General features: G+C 45.0%; 1 protein-coding gene across 6 annotated transcripts; it reads left to right on the top strand.

The window, feature by feature from the left end:
- The first annotated feature begins 5,017 nt into the window (after positions 1-5,017).
- LOC120065701 (bone morphogenetic protein 7-like) lies at positions 5,018-22,838 on the top strand. 6 transcript variants are annotated; one of them, XM_039016779.1, is made up of 9 exons: positions 5,018-5,417; positions 7,083-7,109; positions 17,299-17,306; positions 19,284-19,441; positions 20,903-21,051; positions 21,569-21,775; positions 22,028-22,104; positions 22,285-22,395; positions 22,689-22,838. In XM_039016779.1, exons 1-9 carry the CDS (start codon positions 5,018-5,020, stop codon positions 22,836-22,838), a joined length of 1,287 nt encoding a protein of 428 aa, XP_038872707.1. The 6 variants fall into 6 exon arrangements, with proteins under 6 accessions (XP_038872707.1, XP_038872706.1, XP_038872709.1 ...); XM_039016778.1 differs by lacking the exons at positions 7,083-7,109; positions 17,299-17,306 and adding exons at positions 6,418-6,446; positions 12,603-12,608; XM_039016781.1 differs by lacking the exons at positions 7,083-7,109; positions 17,299-17,306 and adding an exon at positions 11,022-11,044.
- The last annotated feature ends 733 nt before the right edge of the window (positions 22,839-23,571 follow it).

The following is a 23,571-nucleotide window of genomic DNA, read 5'->3' as shown; positions in this document are numbered from 1 at the left end:
CCATGGATCATCACTGGAGGCTTCGTGCCATAGATCATCACTGGAGGCTTCGTGCCATGGATCATCACTGGAGGCTTCGTTCGTGCAGCAGGCACAGGACTCACCAGGTTGGGGAGACACACAGGAGGCCTGGTCCGTGGAGCAGGCACAGGACTCACCAGGCTGGGGAGACACACAGGAGGCCTGGTCCGTGGAGCAGGCACATGACTTACCGGGCTGGGGAGACACACAGGAGGCCTGGTCCGTGGAGCAGGCACAGGACTCACCGGGCTGGAGAGACACACTGGAGGCCTGGTGCATGGAGCTGGCACCGGATACACTGGACCGTGGAGACGCACTGGTGGTCTCAAGCGTAGAGCTGTCACAACCCGTCTTGGCTGGATGGTTACTTTCGCCCGGCAAATGCGGGGCACTAGCACAGGACGCACTGGGCTGTGTAGGCGCACCGGAGACACAGTGCGCAGAGCCGGCGCAGGATATCCTGGGCCGTAGAGACGCACTGGAGGCCAGGAGTGCTGAGCCGGCACCATCCGTCCTGGCTGGATGCCCACTCTAGCCCGGCCGATGCGGGGAGCTGGGATATAGCGCACCAGGCTGTGAACGCGCACTGGAGACAACGTGCGCTTCACCGCATAACACGGTGCCTGACCAGTACCACGCTCCCCACGGTAAGCACGGGGAGTTGGCTCAGGTCTATAACTTGACTCCGCCAATCTCCCCATGCCGCCTCTCGTGCTTGCTTCGTTGCCGTGACTCCTGGTATCGTTGTCGTTCCTCCCTCGCTACTTCCGCCTGTTTCCATGGCAGGGTCTTGTCCCCTGCCATAACCTGCTCCCATGTCCAAGATGTCCTCCACTCTCTCTTCTCCCGGGCCCAGGATCCCTGCTCCTCCTGGCCACGCTGCTTGGTCCTTTGGTGGTGGGTAGTTCTGTAACGCTTGTCTGAAGAAGTGGACCAAAGCGCAGCGTGGTACGTGTTCATGATAATTTATTAACCAAAAACATTCAAGCAAAATAACAAAGTGAGAAACGAAACAGTTCTGTAAGGTGCAGACACTAAACAGAAAACAACTACCCACAAAACACAAGTGGGAAAAGGCTGCCTAAGTATGATTCCCAATCAGAGACAACGATAGACAGCTGCCTCTGATTGGGAACCACACTCGGCCAAAAACAAAGAAATATAACACATAGAATGCCCACCCTAATCACACCCTGGCCTAACCAAAATAGAGACTAAAACCCTCTCTATGGCCAGGGCGTGACAACCATGTTGATTTTGAGTACTTTTGTGTTCCAATTCGTTATATTTGAAGATGTATTAGTTTGCTAATTATCCTTCCTTCTAATGCTGACTTATCTGTTTATAAACTACTATATATAGAAAGTTGAATACTAATTATTTTACAACATTCCCTATCTTGATTGGTATAGTGTAGTTGTGGTTTATTTCTTCATCAATTGTTGTATTTTATTGTTTTCCTATATATATTGTTTCATTACAATCCCTACTGTGGGTAGTATTGGGTGTTCCATTATTCGACTCCTTTATGGGAACTTTGAAATATTTAGAATAACCATGGAGAAGTCTTGGTGTCTCAGAACTCAGATTTTTCACTTTAAAATGTATGACAAACTAAAACCAATGATTGCAAACCCTACAACTCTATGCACAACATGTACTTTGTTATTGTTCAAAGTAGTCCTTGTGCATGAAGATTTATGGTTTGATTAACTTTGCAATCATGCTGTGGAATTGCCCAACTAGAATTTTCAAGGGGTAGTGTTTGTATTTTATTCAACAAATGTTAATTGTTGTAAATTAACCAAATAATTTGAATAATCTATATATGCCTACTGACTAGTTTACTCACATAGTGAGTTTATTGCAAAAACCTATTTATCGAGCATTATACAACTTTTTTATTAGGTCATAATTGAGGAGGAAAGGTACTCTACTACTATATGCTGATGTCTCTGTTCACGTGGTCCATTACCACATTGATACACAAGAGGGCAGCATGTGGCTGTGTACGCAACAGTAGAATGCTGCAGATGTAAGGGTTTAGGGGATTTTGTTGTTTTCCATGGTTGTTCTCAACAGCAATAAAATATATAACTTCCACAGCATCTTCTTCCCCAACAAAAAGTGGTTGAATTATGCCCCCCATTAAAATGACTAAGCTGAAGAAAATGATGTTGTACTCATTATAATGTTGTCATTTTTAGTTAAATCTTTTATGTGTAGTTAATATTAAAGTTAATTTTGGTTTGTTATAGGGTAAGATGTGAGGTTGCCCACATGTGAAAACCATGTCCTTTGATAGTTTCCTTTAGATGAATCCAGCAGTATGACGAAGGGATTATTTCCACCCCAAACCCACCGAGACACAATTTCTGAGTGGGACATGGTTTTGACTGAGGCAGTTTGATGTGGGTTTAACAACTGGCTTTGTTCTTGGCATGAGGTCTCCCCACACACACACACACACACTGCACACATACCTTTGACAAAAAAATTAAGGGATATGAATGTGTGTATGCATGTTACTTAAATAGATCTTCATTATAAAAACACCAAATTTATAGCCAGGAGAATATTTCGGTTTGGTGGCTCAAGGACAGCAAATGTAGGTACCCAGTGAGTAAAATGACGTTGAAAAGACATCTAAAAGATGTATTTTCCGGATGTTTAAAATTAGTATTTGTATCACAATATTAACTTTTAAATCCATTTAATATAAAAAAGTGGAGCCAACATAGAATATGTTCTATTGCTCCCATCTGTCACATTCACTTATGTTAGCTTTTCAAAATAAAAAAAAATACACTAAAAAAATCTAAAAAAATATGAATAAAATAAACAAAAAAAACAGCAGCAATGATGTTCATAGTAGGCCAACCTACACAAGAAATCAACAGAACACTTCAACTACCATAACATTCTCACTACAGAATTATTACAGAATAATTGTTCTTACTATGACTGTGATATGTTGTTGTTTATCTACCGTAGTTGAATGCACTGACCGAAAGTCGCTCTAAATAAGAGCGTCTACCGAATGACCAAATTCTAAATATAAAACAAAACACTTGCAAAGCATACTGGGTATTATACTAATGAGCTCACCCCACAAACAAGTAAAAAATGTGGTCATTCCAGACCATTGACGTCTAGGCAATTTTTCACAAGTATGAAAATCCCAGTAAAGTATGGCACAGTTGAGTAGAGTACAGTATGGTACAGGACAGTAAAGTTTAATTCAGCAGAGTACAGTAGAGTTTAATTCTCTGTACTATACTGCACTGTACTATACACAATTTTTCTTTACTGTACTGTAATGTACTGTATGCTTCTGTACTGTACTGTGCTGTCCATACTGAACCATAGTCAAGGCCGGTCTATACACTATAAAAAAAAGACGTCCAAAAGACATCGTCGTCATTCGGTGCTTAGTGGGTATTTTACCTTTCAGGTGAGGATTTTCAGAAGTTATTTATAGGCCCACTACATTCTTAGTGCTCTGTAGTGTGGTCCAATCTCTTTTTTTCTTCTTCTGAACAATAGAAAACCTCCACAGGAGTAGGCTGTATGTATGTGTGTTGTGTGTGGGTGATGCCAAAGATTCTGGGCCCATCCCCACCCTCCTCTCACACAAAAAGAAGAACCCTGGCCGTGGGGAACTTCGCACCTTGTCCTGCAATTCAGTGGCTACATTAGCACCTCCCTTGTCATGTGTCTCCACAGGGCTGCTGTTGATCATTCACACACAACAAGGGTGGACCCTGACTCATTGTTTAGGTTCAAAGGTGTCTGCTGGTGTGAAAGAGGGATTAGAGGATTATCCCTCATTACCCATTACCTTTTGATTGACCACAGGGGAGTAGTGGGAACACTCATGCAACAATCGGTAATATAGAACACGGTTGCTTGTGCCCTAGCAAAACACTATTGGAATTTGTGATTTATTGACGTCATAGGCTGAAAAGCATGCTCTAAACTTTCCAGAGGGGTATTGAAACGAGATGTTGATCAGATACCAATTTAACCTTTCAGCTGAGGAGCTCAGGAGCAGAGGAGTGAGGAATCCTGGGGCGGCCACACAGCGGGGGGAATGCCAGGCCTGAAGCCTCTGTAGTTACAGTAATGGGAAAGGGAGGCCCTGACACAGCAGGAGTCAATGCTGTGCCAAGAAGTAATCAACTGTCCCTAACTGTCACATGCTTCACTTGCAGTTCAAAATTAGGCTGGAGTGGAACCTTTGAGTCTGGATAGACCTATTGGAAACAGGTGCTTTCAGCTCTTGTAATCTATATTGGTATTTTGTATGTGTGTGTGTGTGTGTGCGCGCACATGCCAGCATGCAAGCTAGTAAAAACTGTATGGGTAAATGTTGTCCCTATAGGAAAATCTCAAATGAGATAAACTGTGATAATGATAAACTTGTGGTGGTTATACTATTTGCACACCTGCAAGTTTATCAGGTGCACAATTTAGCAGAATCTACTGAATTATTATTGTCTAAGTTACTTAGTAGCTATATGGCACCAGTTTATCAACTGATGCACTAGTTGCAATCATGTCCAAACAAAGGATTGATAGGACAGGACAATTAGGTTTTAAACGTTTACCCAGATAGAGGTGCATACACAACCAGCGACGAAATTGACCCCCCCCCCCCCCCCGCCCCCACCCTGATCCCCCCCCCCCCCCCCGCCCCCACCCTGATCCCCCATGGGGAAATCCCATCCCAAAGCCCACTGACCCCTCCCCTCAGATACTGCAACTCAATAAAGTCCGATGGCAGGGGAGCTGCTTGACATCGCAGCAGCAGCGCGAGCACACTCCAACAGCAATCCCGAGTGGTGTGCAGATGATGTGTGGCTGATGTTTGATTCAGTCTCTAAAGTAAAATCAGGGTCTAAACTCGTCCTCCAATGCATGCGGATTTGAGACAATAATTTTAGATAGCCTATCTCTACCCTTATATGAATCAATTACACGGATTAATTTGATAATGGTGGTTGTATTGCATCAACGTGCGTCGGCGATGGTTCTTGCATGGGGTTATTGTATTTTGGCCGAGACAACTTTTTCTAACTTCACTCTGGATAACGAAGTTCAATCCAGCTTCATCCAGCGCCGTCTGCGGAACCAGGAGCGCCGGGAGATGCAGCGAGAAATCCTCTCCATCCTGGGGCTGCCCCACCGGCCCCGGCCGCACATCTACACCAAACAAAACGCAGCCCCGATGTTTATGCTGAATTTGTACAACGCTATTTCCACGTATGGACAACAGCCCGCCGGCTTCTCATATTATAAACCCGTCTTCACTACCCAGGGACCCCCGATGGTGACCCCCCAAGACAGCAGTTTCCTCAATGACGCGGATATGGTGATGAGCTTTGTCAATATTGGTATGTCCTTATCATCACCCTATCCAGAGACGTATCAATTCATTTCGATGGATATGAATTGAGAAGTTATTATTTAGTCTACATGATCTCATTAATGCTGTAGCATAAAACAGCTTTCCCCATATATCTTACTTTATTTTTTAAAAGCAAAAATCATTTTTGTTCACCTTTGCGCAAGAGACGACGCAGTCTTAACACAGGCTCTTATCTTAATCTCTTTAAACTGTTTTTTACTCAACACATCTCACATGAACATTACCTAGACGTTACCTTAACAGCTGTTTATGTTTACTTTGTGATATCTGATACTGGCACTGTCATGCTGATAGTTTACGAAACACTCTTAATGCTTGCTTTGACTCATTCAGTGACTCAATGTCTCATCGCTAGGGTGGCCTACATTTCATTGGAAAATAGTTTTGAAAAACACTTCTTACCGGGGTTCTCTGTGGACCTGTCTGGTCTGTAGGTCTGCTGACTAGGAGAGCAGAGGTCAGGCAAGGTGAAGTGTGGGTGTGTTTTACTGCTCAGACAGAGCACTGCTGAGGATCCAGTGGTGCTCCAGACAAGAATCTCTATGGGCTTAACCTTGCCTTATAGCACAGGAGTTGACTGAGAAGGCAGGCTTACTCCCAGTTTACCTGTTGGCATAAGGATTAAAGAGTGAAAGCTTTCTTCAATGCCTTTTTGTTGCCTGAATGCACTTTGCAGAAAGGACAGTACTGTTGAACCCGAGTGCATTAGCTAAGTGTTTGTCTGTGTGTATAACGTTCGATTTGTGTACAGCTCCTAAATGTGGAGGCTTTAAGGTAACTTTCTCTGTGCTTCAGATAAGACTGCTCTAAGACTGTTCTGCATTCCGAGTTGTAAATGTTATGACAACATGGCTGTATCCGATTTCCCCTGAATCCTGTTAAAGCTCTGGGAGACCGGCTTCAGCAAGGCTTTGTTTCGCATGACTAGGATTTGAACAGGCATTTCAGTACCCTGGGGAGGGCAGGACAAGTTGACAGGGAGATAAAGACTCAGGTACTGCATCTAAATACTCTTTACTGGAGACAGCTGGCAGTGTGTGTGTAAATCAAGGGGGGGGTGCTTCCTTGGACATTATTGCATTTCTAAAACCCAAATCCTGCTTTTGTTTCCTTTGGAGATCTCACTATGGGTTTGATATCACTAAAGTGAAACAGTAGACGGAATGGTGCCTGTGACTCCCACCCAGATGTGGCTTTTCTTCCAAAGACAACCATTTCCCCCTTCATTGTCCTGGCTCAGGGCTTACAGGTTGGGCTTCATGGCCTGCTTTACATTTACATTTCAGTCATTTAGCAGACACTCTTATCCAGAGAAACTCACAGTAGTGAGAGCATATAGTTTCATACTGGTCCCCCATGGGAATCAAACCTACAAGCCTGGCGTTGCAAGCACCATGCTCTACCAACTGAGCCAAAACGGGACCACTGTATATGTTAGGATGTCAGTTTATCATCAGGAATAGATGTGGCACTTTTACACTTTTATTCCAATTCATATGAGAATGTACGGAGTGACCTTGTTAGAGAGAAGGGGAAGAAGTAAGTGCATAAACTCAGCAAAAAAAGAAACGTCCCTTTTTAGGACCCTGTCTTTCAAAGATAATTAGTAAAAATCCAAATAACTTCACAGATCTTCATTGTAAAGAGTTTAAACACTGTTTCCCATGCTTGTTCAATGAACCATAAACAATTAATGAACATGCACCTATGGAATGGTCGTTAAGACACTAACAGCTTACAGACGGTAGGCAATTAAGGTCACAGTTATGAAAATTTAGTACACTAAAGAGGCCTTTCTACTGACTCTGAAAAACACCAAAAGAAAGATGCACAGGGTTCCTGCTCATCTGCGTGAATGTGCCTTAGTCATGCTGCAAGGAGGCATGAGGACTGCAGATGTGGCCAGGGCAATAAATTGCAATGCCCTACTGTGAGACGCATAAGACAGCGCTACAGGGAGACAGGACGGACAGCTGATCATCCTCGCAGTGGCAGACCACGTGTAACAACACCTGCACAGGATCGGTACATCTGAACATCACACCTGCGGGACAGGTCCAGGATGGCAACAACAACTGCCCGAGTTACACCAGGAACGCACAATCCCTCCATCAGTGCTCAGACTGTCCACAATAGGCTGAGAGAGGCTGGACTGAGGGCTTGTAGGCCTGTTGTAAGGCAGGTCCTCACCAGACATCACCGGCAACAACGTCGCTTATGGGCACAAACCCACCGTCGCTTGACCAGACAGGACTGGCAAAAAGTGCTCTTCACTGACTAGTCGCAGTTTTGTCTCACCAGGGGTGATGGTCAGATTCGCGTTTATCGTCGAAGGAATGAGCGTTACACCGAGGCCTGTACTCTGGAGCAGGATTGATTTGTAGGTGGAGGGTCCGTAATGGTCTGGGGTGGTGTGTCACAGCATCATCGGACTGAACTTGTTGTCATTGCAGGCAATCTCAACACTGTGCGTTACAGGGAAGACATCCTCCTCCCTCATATGGTACCCTTCCTGCAGGCTCATCCTGACATGACCCTCCAGCATGACAATGCCACCAGCCATACTGCTCGTTCTGTGTGTGATTTCCTGCAAGACAGGAATGTCAGTGTTCTGCCATGGCCAGCGAAGAGCCCAGATCTCAATCCCATTGAGCACGTCTGGGACCTGTTGGATCTGAGGGTGAGGGCTTGGTCCATTCACCCCAGAAATGTCTGGGAACTTGCAGGTGCCTTGGTGGAAGAGTGGGGCAACATCTCACAGCAAGAACTGGCAAATCTAGTGCAGTCCATGAGGAGGAGATGCACTGCAGTACTTAATGCAGCTGGTGGCCACACCAGATACTGACAGTTATTTTTTATTTTGACCCCTCCCCTTTGTTCAGGGACACATTATTCCATTTCTGTTAGTCACATGTCTGTGGAACTTTTTCAGTTCATGTCTCAGTTGTTGAATCTTATGTTCATACACATATTTACACATGTTAAGTTTGCTGAAAATAAACGCAGTTGACAGTGAGAGGACATCTCTTTTTTTGCTGAGTTTACATATGAGGTGCAGAGAAAAGAGAAAGAAAGAGAAGGAAACACAGTGCCCCAATCCTCTCACGAACCAATGGCCACTCTCCTGTTGATTGGTAGTCTGTTTTCCCACCATTTTGTAAAGAGCCAGTCATGGTGGTCTCTGGAGTGATCGCTTAAAGCCAAACTGGATTAAGGCATTTCCCCTCGACAAACCACAGCTTCCAGTGAGGGAAAGAGAGCTACTCTTCCCCCCTCTCTCTACTGTATGTGCAGGTATATAGGTGGCCAACGTTGACGCTTCTTGGAAATTATGGAATCTGTTCAGTTTTATTTGTTATGTGCCTTTCATTTTCTAAACAAATTAACGGTGGAAAAGCTTTGGCTTCCAATGCCCAATATTTTGGAATGAGATGCTCGATGAGCAGGTGTCCACATACTTTTGGCCATGGTGTGTATGCACATGCCCACAGACTCAGGGGTGTTAGAATCTCCAACCACCATCCAGTCTGCCCACTACCAATATGTATTCATCTCATGTCCATGCAACACATCTGACCATACAGATGCAGTTTGACTGCACGCATCTGTAGCTTGCCTGCCCATCTGTGTGATTATAATAGAGCTATAGCGATGCTGAATACAGAGCTCAGGCCTGCTTTAGCAGTCTGACTATATTCTGACTGCCTGGTTGGACTGAGTTGACCTGCATTCCTGCACTGCTAGTGCTTCTTGCTGGGAGTCTGCCATAGGCTGATACAGATGTCTCTGGGATGTTCTTGTTCCCATGAGAACACACCTGCAGCATATGGGAATAGGAGACAGGCCTATCCGTCATCTTTCACAGCTCTCCATGTGAAATGAAATAAAGAAGATGATGCTGTATAGTTAAAGTTTGACTTATAACAGTTTTGGGATTAAAAAAAGGGTTTTATAGTATAGACATAATGTAACTGTAAAAATGTATTACCTTTTAAATGTGCCATGAAAACAACCATTCATTGTGTTTTCATCTGATTGTCAAACAAATCACTTCAAAAAGTAGGCTACCGTCACACATTCATCCCAAATAATTCCAGCATCTGAACAGTGCGTTGTGCACCCACCAACCTTCCTTCAATTCGCAGGAGGTTGAAACTATCTCACTGGAGAAAGGATCCGAGCAAGCAAAACAGTGCCCCTCTGTCTAACTATATGTGTCTGATGCTGTCTGGCCAAAAAATGCCATACTGTTTTTGGCCAGACAGCATCAGATACATGGGCTACACATGCATGTCCTCTGCCTCAACGACAATGGCAGTATTATCTGCAGCACCTGTCTTTTTACTAAAGAAATGCGTTTTGTAACAAATCAAATTGTTTTTCTCACATGCGCCAAATACAACAGGTGTAGACCTTACAGCAAAATGCTCACTTACAAGCCCAACAATGCAGTTCTAAGAAAATAGAGTTAAGAAAATATTTAGTAAATAAACGAAAGTAAAAAATAAAAAAGTAAGACAATAAAATAACAATAATGAGGCTATATACACAGGGTGGGTACCGAGTCAATGTGTGGGGGTACAGGTTAGTCAAGGTAATTTGTACATGTAGGTAGGGGTAAAGTGACTATGCATAGATAATAGACAGTGAGTAGCAGCAGTGTAAAAACAAAGGGGTGGGGGTCAATGCAAATAGTACAGGTGGCCATTTGATTAATTGTTGTTAAGGAGCCTTTTGGACCTAGGCTTGGCGCTCCGGGACCGCTTGCCGTGCGGTAGCAGAGAGAACAGTCTATGACTTCGGTGACTGGAGTCTTTGACAATATTTGGGTTCTTCCTCTGACACCACCTAGTATATAGGTCCTGGATGGCGGAAAGCTTGGCCCTAGTGATGTACTGGGCCGTACGTACTACCCTCTGTAGCGCCTTACGGTCAGATGCCGAGCAGTTGCCATGCCTGGTGGTGATGCAACCGGTCAGGATGCTCTTGATGGTGTAGCTGTAGAACCTTTTGAGGATCTGGGGAACCATGCCAAATCTTTTCACTCCTGAGGGAGAAAAGGCATTGTCGTGCCCTCTTCACGACTTTCTTGGTGTGTTTGGACCATGATAGTTTGTTGGTGATGTGGACACCAAGGAACTTGAATCTCTTAACCCGCTCCACTACAGCCTCAGCGATGTGAATGGGGGCGTGTTCGGCCCTCCTTTTCCTGTTGTCCATGATCATCTCCTTTGTCCTGCTCACATTGAGGGAGAGGTTGTTGTCCAGGCACAACACTGCCAGGTCTCTGACATCCTCCCTACTGGCTGTCTTATCGTTGTCGGTGATCAGGCCTACCACCGTTTTGTCGTCAGCGAACTTAGTGGTGGTGTTGGTGTCGTGCTTGGCCACGCAGTCGTGGGTGAACAGGGAGTACAGGAGGCGACTAAGCACGCACTCTTGAGGAGCCCCCATGTTGAGGAGCAGCGTGGCAGATGTGTTGTTGCCTACCCTTACCACCTGGGGGCGGCCCGTCAGGAAGTCCTAGTGATGAGCTTTCGGCACTATGGTGTTGAATGCTAAACTGTAGTCAATGAACAGCATTCTCACATAGTTGTTCCTTTTGTCCAGGTGGTAAAGGGCAGTGTGGAGTGCGATTGAGATTGCGTCATCTGTGGATCTGTTGGCGGTATGCGAATTGGAGTGGGTCTAGGGTTTCCGGGATGACGGTGTCGATGTGAGCCATGACCAGCCTTTCAAAGCACTTCATCGCCACTGACGTGAGTGCTACGGGGCGGTAGTCATTTACGCAGGTTACCTTTGCTTTCTTGGGCACAGGTGCTTAAAACATGTAGGTATTACAGGCTCGGTCAGGGAGAGGTTGAAAATGTCAGTGAAGATACTTGCCAGTTGGTCTGCGCATGCTCTGAGTACACGTCCTGCTAATCTTTCTGGCCCCGCAGCCTTGTGAATGTTGACCTTTTTAAAGGTCTTGCTCACATCGGCTATGGAGAACGTGATAACACTGTCGTCCGGAACAGCTGGTGCTCTCATGCATGCTTCAGTGTTGCTTGTCTTGAAGCGAGCATAAAAGGCATTTAGCCCATCTGGTAGACTCGCCTAACTGGGCAGCTTGCGGCTGGGTTTCCCTTTGTAGTCCATAATAGTTGGCAAGCCCTGCCACATCTGACGAGCATAGGATTCAATCTTAGTCCTGTTAGATGGTTCGTCTAAGGGCATAGCAGGATTTCTTACAAGCATCCGGATTAGTTTCCCGCTCCTTGAAAGCGGCAGCTCAAGCCTTTAGCTTGGTGCGGATGTTGCCCGTAAACCATGGCTTCTGGTTGGGATGTGTACATACGGTCACTTTGGGGACATCGTCGTTGTATATGCACTTATTGATGAAGCGGGTGACTGAGGTGGTATATTCCTCAATGCCATTAGATGAATCCCAGAACATATTTCAGTCTGTGCTAGCAAAACAGTCCTGGAGCATAGCATCAGCGTCATCTGACCACTTCCGTATTGAGCGAGTCACTGGTACTTCCTGCTTTAGTCTTTGCTTGTAAGCAGAAATCAGGAAGATATAATTATGGTCAGATTTGCCAAATGGAGGTGGAGTAAGAGCTTTGTACACGTCTCTGTGTGTGGAGTAAAGGTGGTCTTGAGGTTTTTTTCCTCTGGTTGCACATGTGACATGCTGGTAGAAATGAGGTAAAACAGATTTAAGTTTCCCTGCATTAAAGTCCCTGGCCACTAAGAGAGCTGCTTCTGGATTAGCATTTTCTTGTTTGTTTATAGCCTTATACATCTCGTTGAGTGCGGTCTTAGTGCCAGCGTCGGTTTGTGGTGTTAAAAAGGCGGCTATGAAAAATATAGATAAACTCTCTTGGTCGATAGTGTAGTCTACAGGTTATCATGAGGTACTCTACCTCATGCAAGCAATACCTCAAGACTACCTTAATATTAGACATCGCACACCAGCTGTTATTGACAATACACACACCCCCATCCCTCATCTTACCGGATGTAGCTGCTCTATCCTGCCGATGCATGGAAAACCCAGCCAACTGTATATTATCCGTGTCGTCGTTCAGCCACAACTCGGTTAAACATAAGATATTACAGTTTTTAATGTCCCGTTGGTAGGATATTCTAGAACGGATGGTAGAGGCGGGTTACCCACTCGCCGAGTAATTCTCACAAGGCACACTGATCTGTGACCCCTGTATTTCCTTATTTCCTTCATCGGAATGACAGGGATTTGGGCCTTTTGGGCAAAATTATATCCTTCGCGTCAGACTCATTAAAGAAAAAATCTTCTTCCAGTTCGAGGTGAGTAATCGCTGTTCTGATATCCAGAAGATCTTTTTGGTCATAAGAGATGGTAGCATCAACATTATGTACAAAATAAGTTTCAAACAATGCAAAAAAACACACAAAATAGCACAATTGGTTCGGAGCCCGTAAACCGGCAGCCATCCCCTCCGGCGTCATTCTTCACCCTAGAGTCTAAGGTCTTGGGGCTGGATTTCTACTACCTCGTCGAGAACAGATTTCCCTAATCAATTCATATCAAATGTTATTTGTCACATACACGTGTTAAGCAGATGTTATTGCGGGTGGCGTGAAATGCTTGTGTTTCTTGCTCCAACGGCGCAGTAATATCTAACAAGTAATATCTAACAATTTCACAACAATACACACAATACACACAAATCTAAAGTAAAGGGATGGAATTAAGAATATATAAATATTTGGACGACCAATGTCAGAGCGGCATAGAGTACGATACAGTAGAATAAGATAGGATACAGAAAATACACTACCGTTCCAAAGTTTGGGGCTCATAGAAATGTCCTTGTTTTTGAAAGAAAAGCACATTTTTTGTCCATTAAAATAACTTCTAATTGTTTAGAAATACAGTGTAGACATTGTTAATGTTGTAAATGACTATTGTAGCTGGAAACGTCTGATTTTTAATGGAATATCTACATAGGCGTACAGAGGCCCATTATCAGCAACCATCACTCCTGCGTTCCAATGGCACGCTGTGTTAGCTAATCCAAGTTTATCATTTTAAAAGGCTAATTGATCATTTGAAAACCCTTTAGCAATTATGTTAGCACAGCTGGAAGCTGTTGTCCTGATTAAAGAAGCAATAAAACTGGCCTTCTTTAGACTAGTTGTATCAGAAATCAAGGTAAGACCCAGATGCAGACACGTTGAATAAACAATGGTTTATTAGACCAAGGGACAGGCAAGAGACAGGTCAATGCAGGCAAGGGTAAAAAATCCAGAGAAGGGGCAATGGTACAGGTCAGCGGTCAGGGGCAGGCAGAGTGGTTGGGTAGGCGGGTACAGAGACAGGAAGAGGCTAGGGTCAAAACCAGGAGGGCGAGAAAAAGAGAGGCTGGAAAAAAACAGGAGCTGACAGGACAAACGCTGGTAAGCTTGACAAACAAGATGAGCTGGCAACAGACAAACAGAGAACACAAGTATATATACACAGAGGATAATGGGGAAGATGGGCGACAACTGGAGTGGGGTGGAGACAATCACAAAGACAAGTGAAACAGATCAGGGCGTGACAGTACCTTCCCTCTAGGGGCGCCACCTGGCGTCGTACCTGGGCGCATAGCAGATTGACCGGGGTGCCGGCGGTGGAAGTCGGCGATGAGGGCTGGGTCCAGGATGTCTCTAGCGTGGACCCAGCACCTCTCCTCCGGGCCATAACCCTCTCAGTCAACCAGGTACTGGAAACCCCTGCCCCGTGGTCAAACCCTCAGAAGGCGTCTCACCGTGTACGCCGGATGGCCATCAACGACGCGGGGAGGAGGGGTGGGCCTGGAAAAGGAAGACAAAGGACTGTGAGACACAGGCTTAATATGGGACACATGAAAGGTGGGGTATGGGGTACGAAGGGTACGGGGCAACAGATGACGAACAGCAGAGGGGCTAATGACCTTGGAGATGGGGAAAGGGCCGATGAACCAGGGGGACAATTTGCGAGACCTACCTTCTGCTCAGGACGATACCAGGGAGCCGTGGTCCGATGGCGATCCGCTTGTCGTCGATACCTGGAGGTGGTCTTGAGGAGGGCCGACCGCGCTGTCTTCCAGGTACGATGACAGCAGCAAACAAACATCTGGGCAGAAGGTATGCCGACCTCCTCTTGCTGCTCAGGGAAGAGCGGGAGCTGATACCCCAGGGAACACTCGAAGGGAGATAGGCCCGTGGCAGAGCAGGGAAGGGTGTTGCGGGCATATTCGACCCACACAAGCTGCTGGCTCCAGGTGGTGGGGTTGACGGAGACCAGGCAGAAGGTGGAGTGACCGATGAGCCGGCACTGCTAGTAGCTGTGGAGCTGTGGGGTTACCACCGTGCTAGGCGGCCTCCCCGACAATCCGTGGAATTTCTCCAGCAAACTGGCCAACGCCCAGTCATGGTGATCAGCCAACATTTGGACCCCCTCTCCAAGGCCACGAAGCAATTCCTCGTGCCTACCGAGGGTGGCTCCCTGGGTGGAGATGGTGTTGCACAGCTGGGCCGTGTCTGCTGGGTCAGTCATGGCCAGTTCATACTATCAGAAATCAAGGTAAGACCCAGATGCAGACACGTTGAATAAACAATGGTTTAATAGTCCAAGGGGCAGGCAAGAGACAGGACAAGGCAGGCAAGGGTCAATAATCCAGCAAAGGGACAAGGGTACAGGTCAGCAGGCAGGGTCAGGGGCAGGCAGAGTGGTCCGGCAGGAGGGTACAGAGATGGGAGAGGCGAGGGTCAAAACCAGGAGGGCGAGAAAAAGAAAAGCTCATGAGGCCCCTTGATGATGTGAGGCAATTGCCTAGTGGTAAGTCCGCCAGTGTGTGGACCCAACAGGTTAAATTGAAAGCTGACTGTTTATCATGGTAATCTGATTTGGAGGGGAATAAGGAGATTACACCAGGGATTTATTCTCTATACTCAAAATACTATAATTCCTCCAATTATTTTTTCATCCCTTTTTGAAAGATTGCTTTATTTTAACGTTGGACACGGTTTTAGTTGAGATGCCAAGCAAGGTGTAAGGTTGTTTTGGTGGATAAAATAATCTGATCCAAGAAAAAGGGTTTTTGAACATAAACCACTGAATTTTGTCAAACTTCCACCAGTGGCGTTTGGTGCTGTTTATGATTAGGGAGTACAATATATATATATTTTTTAGCATGGCCTTATTTCTATTACAGCATATTGGATGACTGTCATTCATATTACATTCATCCAGGTCAATGTAGCATTGTACATAATACTCAAATTTTCCCGATACCCAGGTTGCTACAACCTATTCTACGAATGAAAGTTTATAATGTATGTAGGTGCACATGTCAAGAAACAAATTTGAGTAATCAAGGTGACAGACAGTGACACATTCAGTGACACAGTCTTGCACACTCTTGCCTTCATCTAGCTGGTCTAGGGTGGAATCATTAGTCCAAACAGTTGCAAACAAACGTTTCTATTGGACAAATTCATGTAGGTTTACCCCTGTTTCAGGTGCCATATGGAATTGTTTCAAGGTCATACCATGGATCATTTAGAAATTTGATTTAGGTATCCAATTTCTTTGTATTTTTTTATTATTTCATAAAATATAGAATTTGGCCTTTACTTCTATATAGAAATGCATTGAATAACACATTGATAAATGGCAAATAAGACAATCCAAAAAATGTATCATAAGGAATAAGGTTTTGAAGTGTCTGTCCTTTATCTAGGAGATATAAGAAAGGAAATATATATATATTTTGTTCACACATTTAACCCGTTGTAGTTTTGTGGCAATTTTTTATTTATTTCTTCCATTCATTTGTATGGGTTACTTTTAGACGAGGCCATGGGGCTTGTGGCCAAACTGTTCGGATGCTACAGATGTTTTTGTGAGAAGACATATTTTCGGGATGTCTCCTGGTCTGACAGACAGCGCTGTAACTCTGCCACTTTCCACCGCAGATGCGGAAGGGCGACATAGGTGAATGCGGCGGATTGAGATTCAGCCATTGTAAAAAAATATCTCTAGCTTGAACTGAGGGATTTTGATGGAGATGTTTTTATTGTTACTTCGATTGACACACCGGTGCGTCAACAGACTCTAGGGGGTTTTAAGCAAGTGTTTTTCATTAGACAACAGGCATGCTGTCTGCATTGGTGGAAGTACCCAATTGTCATAGTTTAATGGAAAATAACTAAAGTAAAAGTGAAAGTAACCCTGTAAAATACTACTTGAGTAAAAGTATTTGGTTTTAAAGATACATAAATATCAAAAGTAAAAGTATAAATAATTTCAAATTGCTTATATTAAGCAAACCAGAATGGACACTTTTCTTGTTTTTGTATTTATTTACGGATAGCCAAGGGCACACTCCAACACTCAGACATCATTTACAAACTAAGCATGTGTGTTTAATGAGTTCGCCAGATCAGAGGCAGTAGGGATGACCAGGGATGTTCTCTTGGTAAGTGTTGAATTTGACAATTGTCCTGTCCTGCTAAGCATTGAAAATGTAACGAGAACTTTTGGGTGTCAGGGAAAATGTATTGAATAAAAAGTACATTATTTTATTTAAGAATGTAGTCAAGTAAAAGTGAAAGTTGTCAAAAATATAAATAGTAAAGTACAGATGCCCCCAAAAACTCTTGAAGTAGTACTTTCAAGTATTTTTACTTAAGTACATTACACAGCTGGCTGTCTGCCAGTCGGTCTGTGTTTCAGCTTACTTTATTTTATAACAAGTAGATTTTCTAGGGTTTAGTTGTGCCTCTGATGTAGGATATTCATAAACTTCACCCATATCTTTTGATTGGCAGCTGAAAATTATTAACGCCAGCACGGCAAGTTGAACCCTTCGTCATGAGCAAAGAAAAGTGTTGAAATGCCTCACAAAGAGAAGTTTGCATATCTGAGGGCTGATCTCTGGAGCTAATGGTCCCTAACGTAAACACACCAAGTCCTTACAAGCAATTATTGCCTTCATAAAAACGCCCCTGGTTTCTTTCCAGCGTTTAATTGCGGTCAAACAAATGACTAGCAGGGTTCAGAATGCTCTTCTTTATGGCGTATGTGTGTGTGTGCATGTGTGTGCGGTTAGAAGTCGTTTTCAGGGGTTTAAAGCATTTTGGTGCATGTGTGCTGCATTAAGTTGTGTGTCTGCTGTAAGAGGGTTTATGCTATTGTGTGTGTGTGTGTGTGTGTGTGTGTGTGTGTGTTATCCGGCACTGAAACAATACCAAGGCATGAGTGAGACAGACGTATGATGTCATGGCGGCTGCCAGTGGGCAGGATGTGTTTAAGGTGGGTAATCATCGCTCCACTCTGCACACCTCCAGTGTGGGAAGTCCCCCATTGCTCCGGAGACCTCCACCAAGCTTTCCAAGGACAAACACATTGGGTAACACTGTAAAAACACGGTGTTGGAAACCTCCAGGAAATCTTTGGCTCTGCCCCACCACCATTATTCTGGAAACTCTGAGAGTAGCTCAGCTGTTTCAGGGCAGGGTGGGATATCGTGGATCTCAGTGGTGGCCCTTCAAAAGGTTCATTTCAACTGTTGGGATTTATCAAGCATACTCTCAGAAAGCCCATTCATATAAATGCTATTTTATAGCTTTATCATTACCTCCAGAGTATAGTACTTTACGTATAGTTAAATGTATTCTCCTATAGTACGGTGGATTATGGAAAACATACTGTACACTGAATGTACAACACATTAGCAACACTTTCCTAATATTGAGTTGCGTCCCCTTTGCCCTCAGAACAGCCTCAATTTGTCGGGGCATGGACTCTGCAAGGTGTCGAAAGCGTTCTACCGGGATGCTGGCCCATGTTGACTCCAATGCTTCCCATAGTTGTGTCAAGTTGGCTGGATGTCCTTTGGGTGGTGGACCATTGTTGATACACACTGGGAAACTGTTGAGTGTGAAATACCCAGCAGTGTTGCTGTTCTTGACACACAAATCGGTGCGCCTCGCACCTACTACCATACCCCGTTCAAAGGCACTCAATTATTTTGTCTTTCCCATTCACCCTCTGAATTGCACACGTACACAATCCATGTCTCAATTGTCTCAAGGCTTAAAAATCCTTCTTTAATCCTTCATCTACACTAATTGAAGAGTATTGACATCAAGGTGACATCAATAAGGGATCATAGCTTTCACCTGAATTCACCTGGTCAGTCTATGTCATGGAAAGAGCATGTCTTGTATTATCAGTGTATTGAAGATGATGACATTATGACCATAGTGTTTCTGTAGGGTGTATGTCTGCATGTGCATGTGCATTGGATTGGCTGCTGTGGTTTTCCAGTCAGTGCTTTTCTTGTGGTCAGCACATGTGTGCAATTTAAACATGGAGCCAAATTGAGCCTTGAGTGTGGTTTTCCTCCCACATTGGCACATTATGCAGACTGATGTTTAGATCAATCAGCTCTCTCATGGAAGCAGGAGTTTCCTATTTTTGACACAGTGCTTCCTATATGTGGGCTGAGCAATGTGGATCAGAAGACTTTGATTCAGCGACAGTTTTGACAGAATTAAACCATGGACTGGATTCCGATCTGATTGTATTCACAGCAGTGAGTGTGTTGGGACACATGCACCCCCACTGTTTCAAAAGACCAGGGGATGTGGCGAGAAAAGGGAGGTGCCTTTAACCATCCAGCGTCTGTGTTAGTTGTACAGCTCATAATGGGCGAGGTTAGCCATTGGAAAAAGCTGATCCGGGATGAGTTGGTATCAGTAGTGAGTAACCTCTTCTCTTCCCCATCTCCTTTCATCAGCTAAGCTGGATCAGGATGTCCTGTCGTCTCAGCACAACAGGGAATTCCGCTTTGACTTGTCCCGGATCCCAGAGGGAGAAGCTGTCTCCGCTGCAGAGTTCCGAATCTATAAGGACTACATCAGAGAACGCTCTGAGAATGAGACCTTCCACGTGAGCGTGTACCAGGTGCTACAGGAGACCTCTGACAGGTGACGCCTCTTCCATTAATCTTTGTGTGTGTGTGTGTGTGTGTGTGTGTGTGTGTGTGTGTGTGTGTGTGTGTGTGTGTGTGTGTGTGTGTGTGTGTGTGTGTGTGTGTGTGTGTGTGTGTGTGTGTGTGTGTGTGGCCTTATAAAACGATAAACTACTCCCTGAAACAGCAGAGACGCCACCTTGAACAAATAGAGCACCCCCACAAACACCACCCTCAATGCCCACACCCACAAACACCCCCCTCAATGTCCACATCCCCACAAACACCACCCTCAATGCCCACACCCTCACAAACACTACCCTCAATGCCCACACCTCCACAAACACCACCCTCAATGCCCACACCCCCACAAACACCACCCTCAATGCCCACCCCCCCACAAACACCACCCTCAATGCCCACACCCCCACAAACACCACCCTCAATGCCCACACCCCCACAAACACCACCCTCAATGCCCACACCTCCACAAACACTACGCTCAATGCCCACACCTCCACAAACACCACCCTCAATGCCCACACCCCCACACACACCACCCTCAATGCCCACCCCCCCCACAAACACCACCCTCAATGCCCACACCCCCACAAACACCACCCTCAATGCCCACACCCCCACAAACACCACTCTCAATGCCCACACCTCCACCATTCACTTAATCCCCCTTCTCCATTACCTAACACCCCTCCCTTAACCCAACCCCACTCTTCCTGGAGAACGGACCACACTAGACGTTTTGATTGTAGTGAACAATAGTTGGATTTCTCCAACTAGTAAAACCACCCCCTTCTCTCCAACACACACATACACACAGCTTGTCATGCTCGGTAACATCAGAGCCAAGTCGTGTGTAGGCATGGCCTGTCCCACAGCGGTGACGGTGAGGCTACGAAGGTGCTGAGAACAAAAGCATTGTTGTTCAGAGACACGTTTGCCTTTCATACAGACAAGGCAGCAAGACAAAGAGACAGTCTGAGGAGTAAGCCTGGGGGCCTGAAACTCAATCTGTAAACAAAGCCATTGTCTGTGAGATATGCCCCAATCAGTCTGGGAATTTTCATCTGTGATAAAGAGAGAGCCATTATTAAAAGAGCTATCGGTAGGGTTAGATCAACACTGCCAGTTGTCTCTTGTTTTGGATTTCATGTATCCTGTGTTCTCTCTGGGTGGCTAATCTTTACTGTTATTAGAATATGAATCTACCATCTAGATCAACTTTTATATAACTGCTTTACTTTTACATACTGCACTAGATAGCATCACACCTGCTACTGAGGAGAGGGGTTTGAATTGCAATGTGAAGTGGCCAGGCTATACAGTTATGCAGATTTTAGTCAACCAATGTTAGAATTTAGAGCACACTTCCTAGGTCGGAAACTCTTTGTTGTGTATCTAACTGTTAGACTGCATGTGCTGTGTATCTAATGTTAGTAGTCTGCGTGCCCCGTAGTAGTGACGACTACCTGTTTCTTCTGGACACGCGGGTGGTGTGGGCTGCAGAGGAGGGCTGGCTTGTGTTTGACATCACGGCCACCAGTAACCAGTGGGTGGTGAACCCGGACCAGAACCTGGGCCTACAGCTGGCTCTGGAGAGTATGGACGGTGAGTCACTGTCAGAGTTATAAGGGTGCTGTATGTCCACTGGTCCAACGGAGATAGAGCTCTATGGCTGGTACACACCCACCACATAAGATTGAACTGAAGCATAACAATATCAAAGACGATGTATTATATTGACAAGATATTCAAGTGACCGCTCTAACAATGGAAATATATGTCCTCAACGATGGAAGGCAGGCGAGATCAGATGGAACCATTCTATCCAATGAGAGGGCAGATATGCGTGTGAACAACAGGCGCGATTAAGTTGTTTCTCTCAAAGTTGCCGGAATGCCACGTGCATCCACTTGTATCAGTACATTTGTAACAGCCTAAACTGCTATTCGATCAAATAAGCCTCAGGTAATTCGACACTCTCTCATAGACCTCCATTAAAAAAAAGGGCTTATCTCACACGGACAGATTTTGGCCGGAGTAAATCCTCTGGCTTCACCTCTCCCTCTCTGCCCAATATGTACCCTGGACTGAAGTGTGCATGTCTTTCTGTCTCCCCCTACAGGTCAGAGTGTGAACCCCAGACTAGTGGGGCTGCTGGAGGGCAGTGGGCCCCAGGACAAGCAGCCCTTCATGGTGGCCTTCTTCAAGGCAACCGAGGTTCGCCTCCGCAGCGTCCGTTCTGCCCACGGCCACAAGGGGCGCAACCCCAACCGCTCCAAAAAACCCAAGACTCCCCAGGATGCACTGAAGGTTGCTGAGGCTGCAGCAGGTACACAAACGGAGCACCCACTTGGAGCACAAGGAATCAGTCATCTAGTCACTAGATCTATACACAGACATTATCTGATAAACTTGTAATATAATGATAGAAAAATGGCTGCTCCTTTGACATGTTAGAGTACTTTGTGTTGATAAAAGCATTCAGGCTATGGATAATAGATAGTATATACCAAGATACAGTGCTCACAGTTGATTGTGTTGATTCATCTGTATGTTGTTCATATGACCCTTTGTCTTTCAGAGAACCTCAGCACAGACCCGAAACAGGGATGTAAGAAGCATGAGCTGTATGTCAGCTTCAGAGATCTGGGATGGCAGGTACAGTACAACGACTCATTCTATTACACCAGTTCTGTTCTGTACTGATCTGAGCACGTCCTCCTCTTTCTCTGTTCACCCACTTAGATAGGTGTTTGACTTCACTAGATTCAATGACATCTGCATCTCCGTTTTTTGGATGTACTATTGTTATATGAGTCATATCACTTGTCCTCTCAGGACTGGATCATTGCACCAGAGGGCTACGCAGCATACTACTGCCAGGGTGAATGTGCCTTTCCTCTGAACTCCTACATGAACGCCACCAATCATGCCATTGTGCAGACTCTGGTAAGAATATTCATGGTTTTCATGAGTCATATCATCATGTACATTTCTGAGGGGGTTGAATATGGCATTTACTCAGGGTTTCACTGTAGGGTCTCTAGCGTCATTGTAAATTTAACCAGTCAGCAGCTGATTGAAATTCTTATATTCATTTTGTGAAATCAAAGCGCTCTTTGATGTCCCACATCCTGTGAGAAAAACTGCTGAAGTATCAACACACATTTTCCCACACACTTGAATCTTTCTAATTGTGCATGATTTCCCTGATACTGGTGTTATATTCTATTCCCCCCCAGGTCCACTTCATAAACCCAGAGACAGTGCCCAAACCCTGTTGTGCCCCCACCCAGCTCCATGGCATCTCAGTCCTCTACTTTGACGACAGCTCCAACGTCATCCTGAAGAAGTACCGCAACATGGTGGTCAGAACCTGCGGCTGTCACTGACCACCATCAGACCTCCCCCTCCCAGGATACACGGGGGCTAGTAGAGGAAGATAAGGAAGAGGGGATGGTGCAGGGAAACTAATTTACTGCCTGATCTATAAGGACCTGTTGCTTCAGGACTTGCAGGAAGACCAACTTCCTTTATTATTGGCTGCAAACTGACAAGTACATAAAGTACTGGCAAAGATGTTCTACTTTATTGCCTTGGTGCATTGAAACAAGTAGAGCCATATTGCCTTAGTGCAACTGCAAAGAGGATCTTTGGCATCTGGACTGTATACACTACATGATGCATGACACACAGGATCAAGAATGCTCATCTAGAGACCATAATAGAATTCCCAGTCAATACCATGGAGGAATGAAACATCAGACACTGAACTGTCGTCAATTTATTTATAAGCTCATTTTACTTCAGTGATCAAAGTAAGGAAAGTGTTGATGAATACAAAAAGTCAGCCCCTAGGACAGAGGCATGAGACTCAAATGAAATGTTAGAGATGCTCAATAACTGATACAAATTTAGAATTGAGCAATTATTTGTTTGTCCATGAGCAGACATTTTACAGTGTCTTTTAAAAAGATAAGTTCTGCTCTGTGCACTCAGCGTCTCTGTGTAAAAACATTGCATATGATTGCATTAAACGGTCTATAAAAATGTGTTTACTTTGACACATGATTATTTATTTTACGGCATACATTCTTTTCACAAGCAGCTGGGTTTACTTAGATT

The sequence above is a fragment of the Salvelinus namaycush genome, chromosome 20 (assembly GCF_016432855.1).
Source record: "Salvelinus namaycush isolate Seneca chromosome 20, SaNama_1.0, whole genome shotgun sequence".
Lineage (NCBI taxonomy): Eukaryota > Metazoa > Chordata > Actinopteri > Salmoniformes > Salmonidae > Salvelinus > Salvelinus namaycush.
This window is presented reverse-complemented; position numbering and strand designations above follow the sequence as displayed.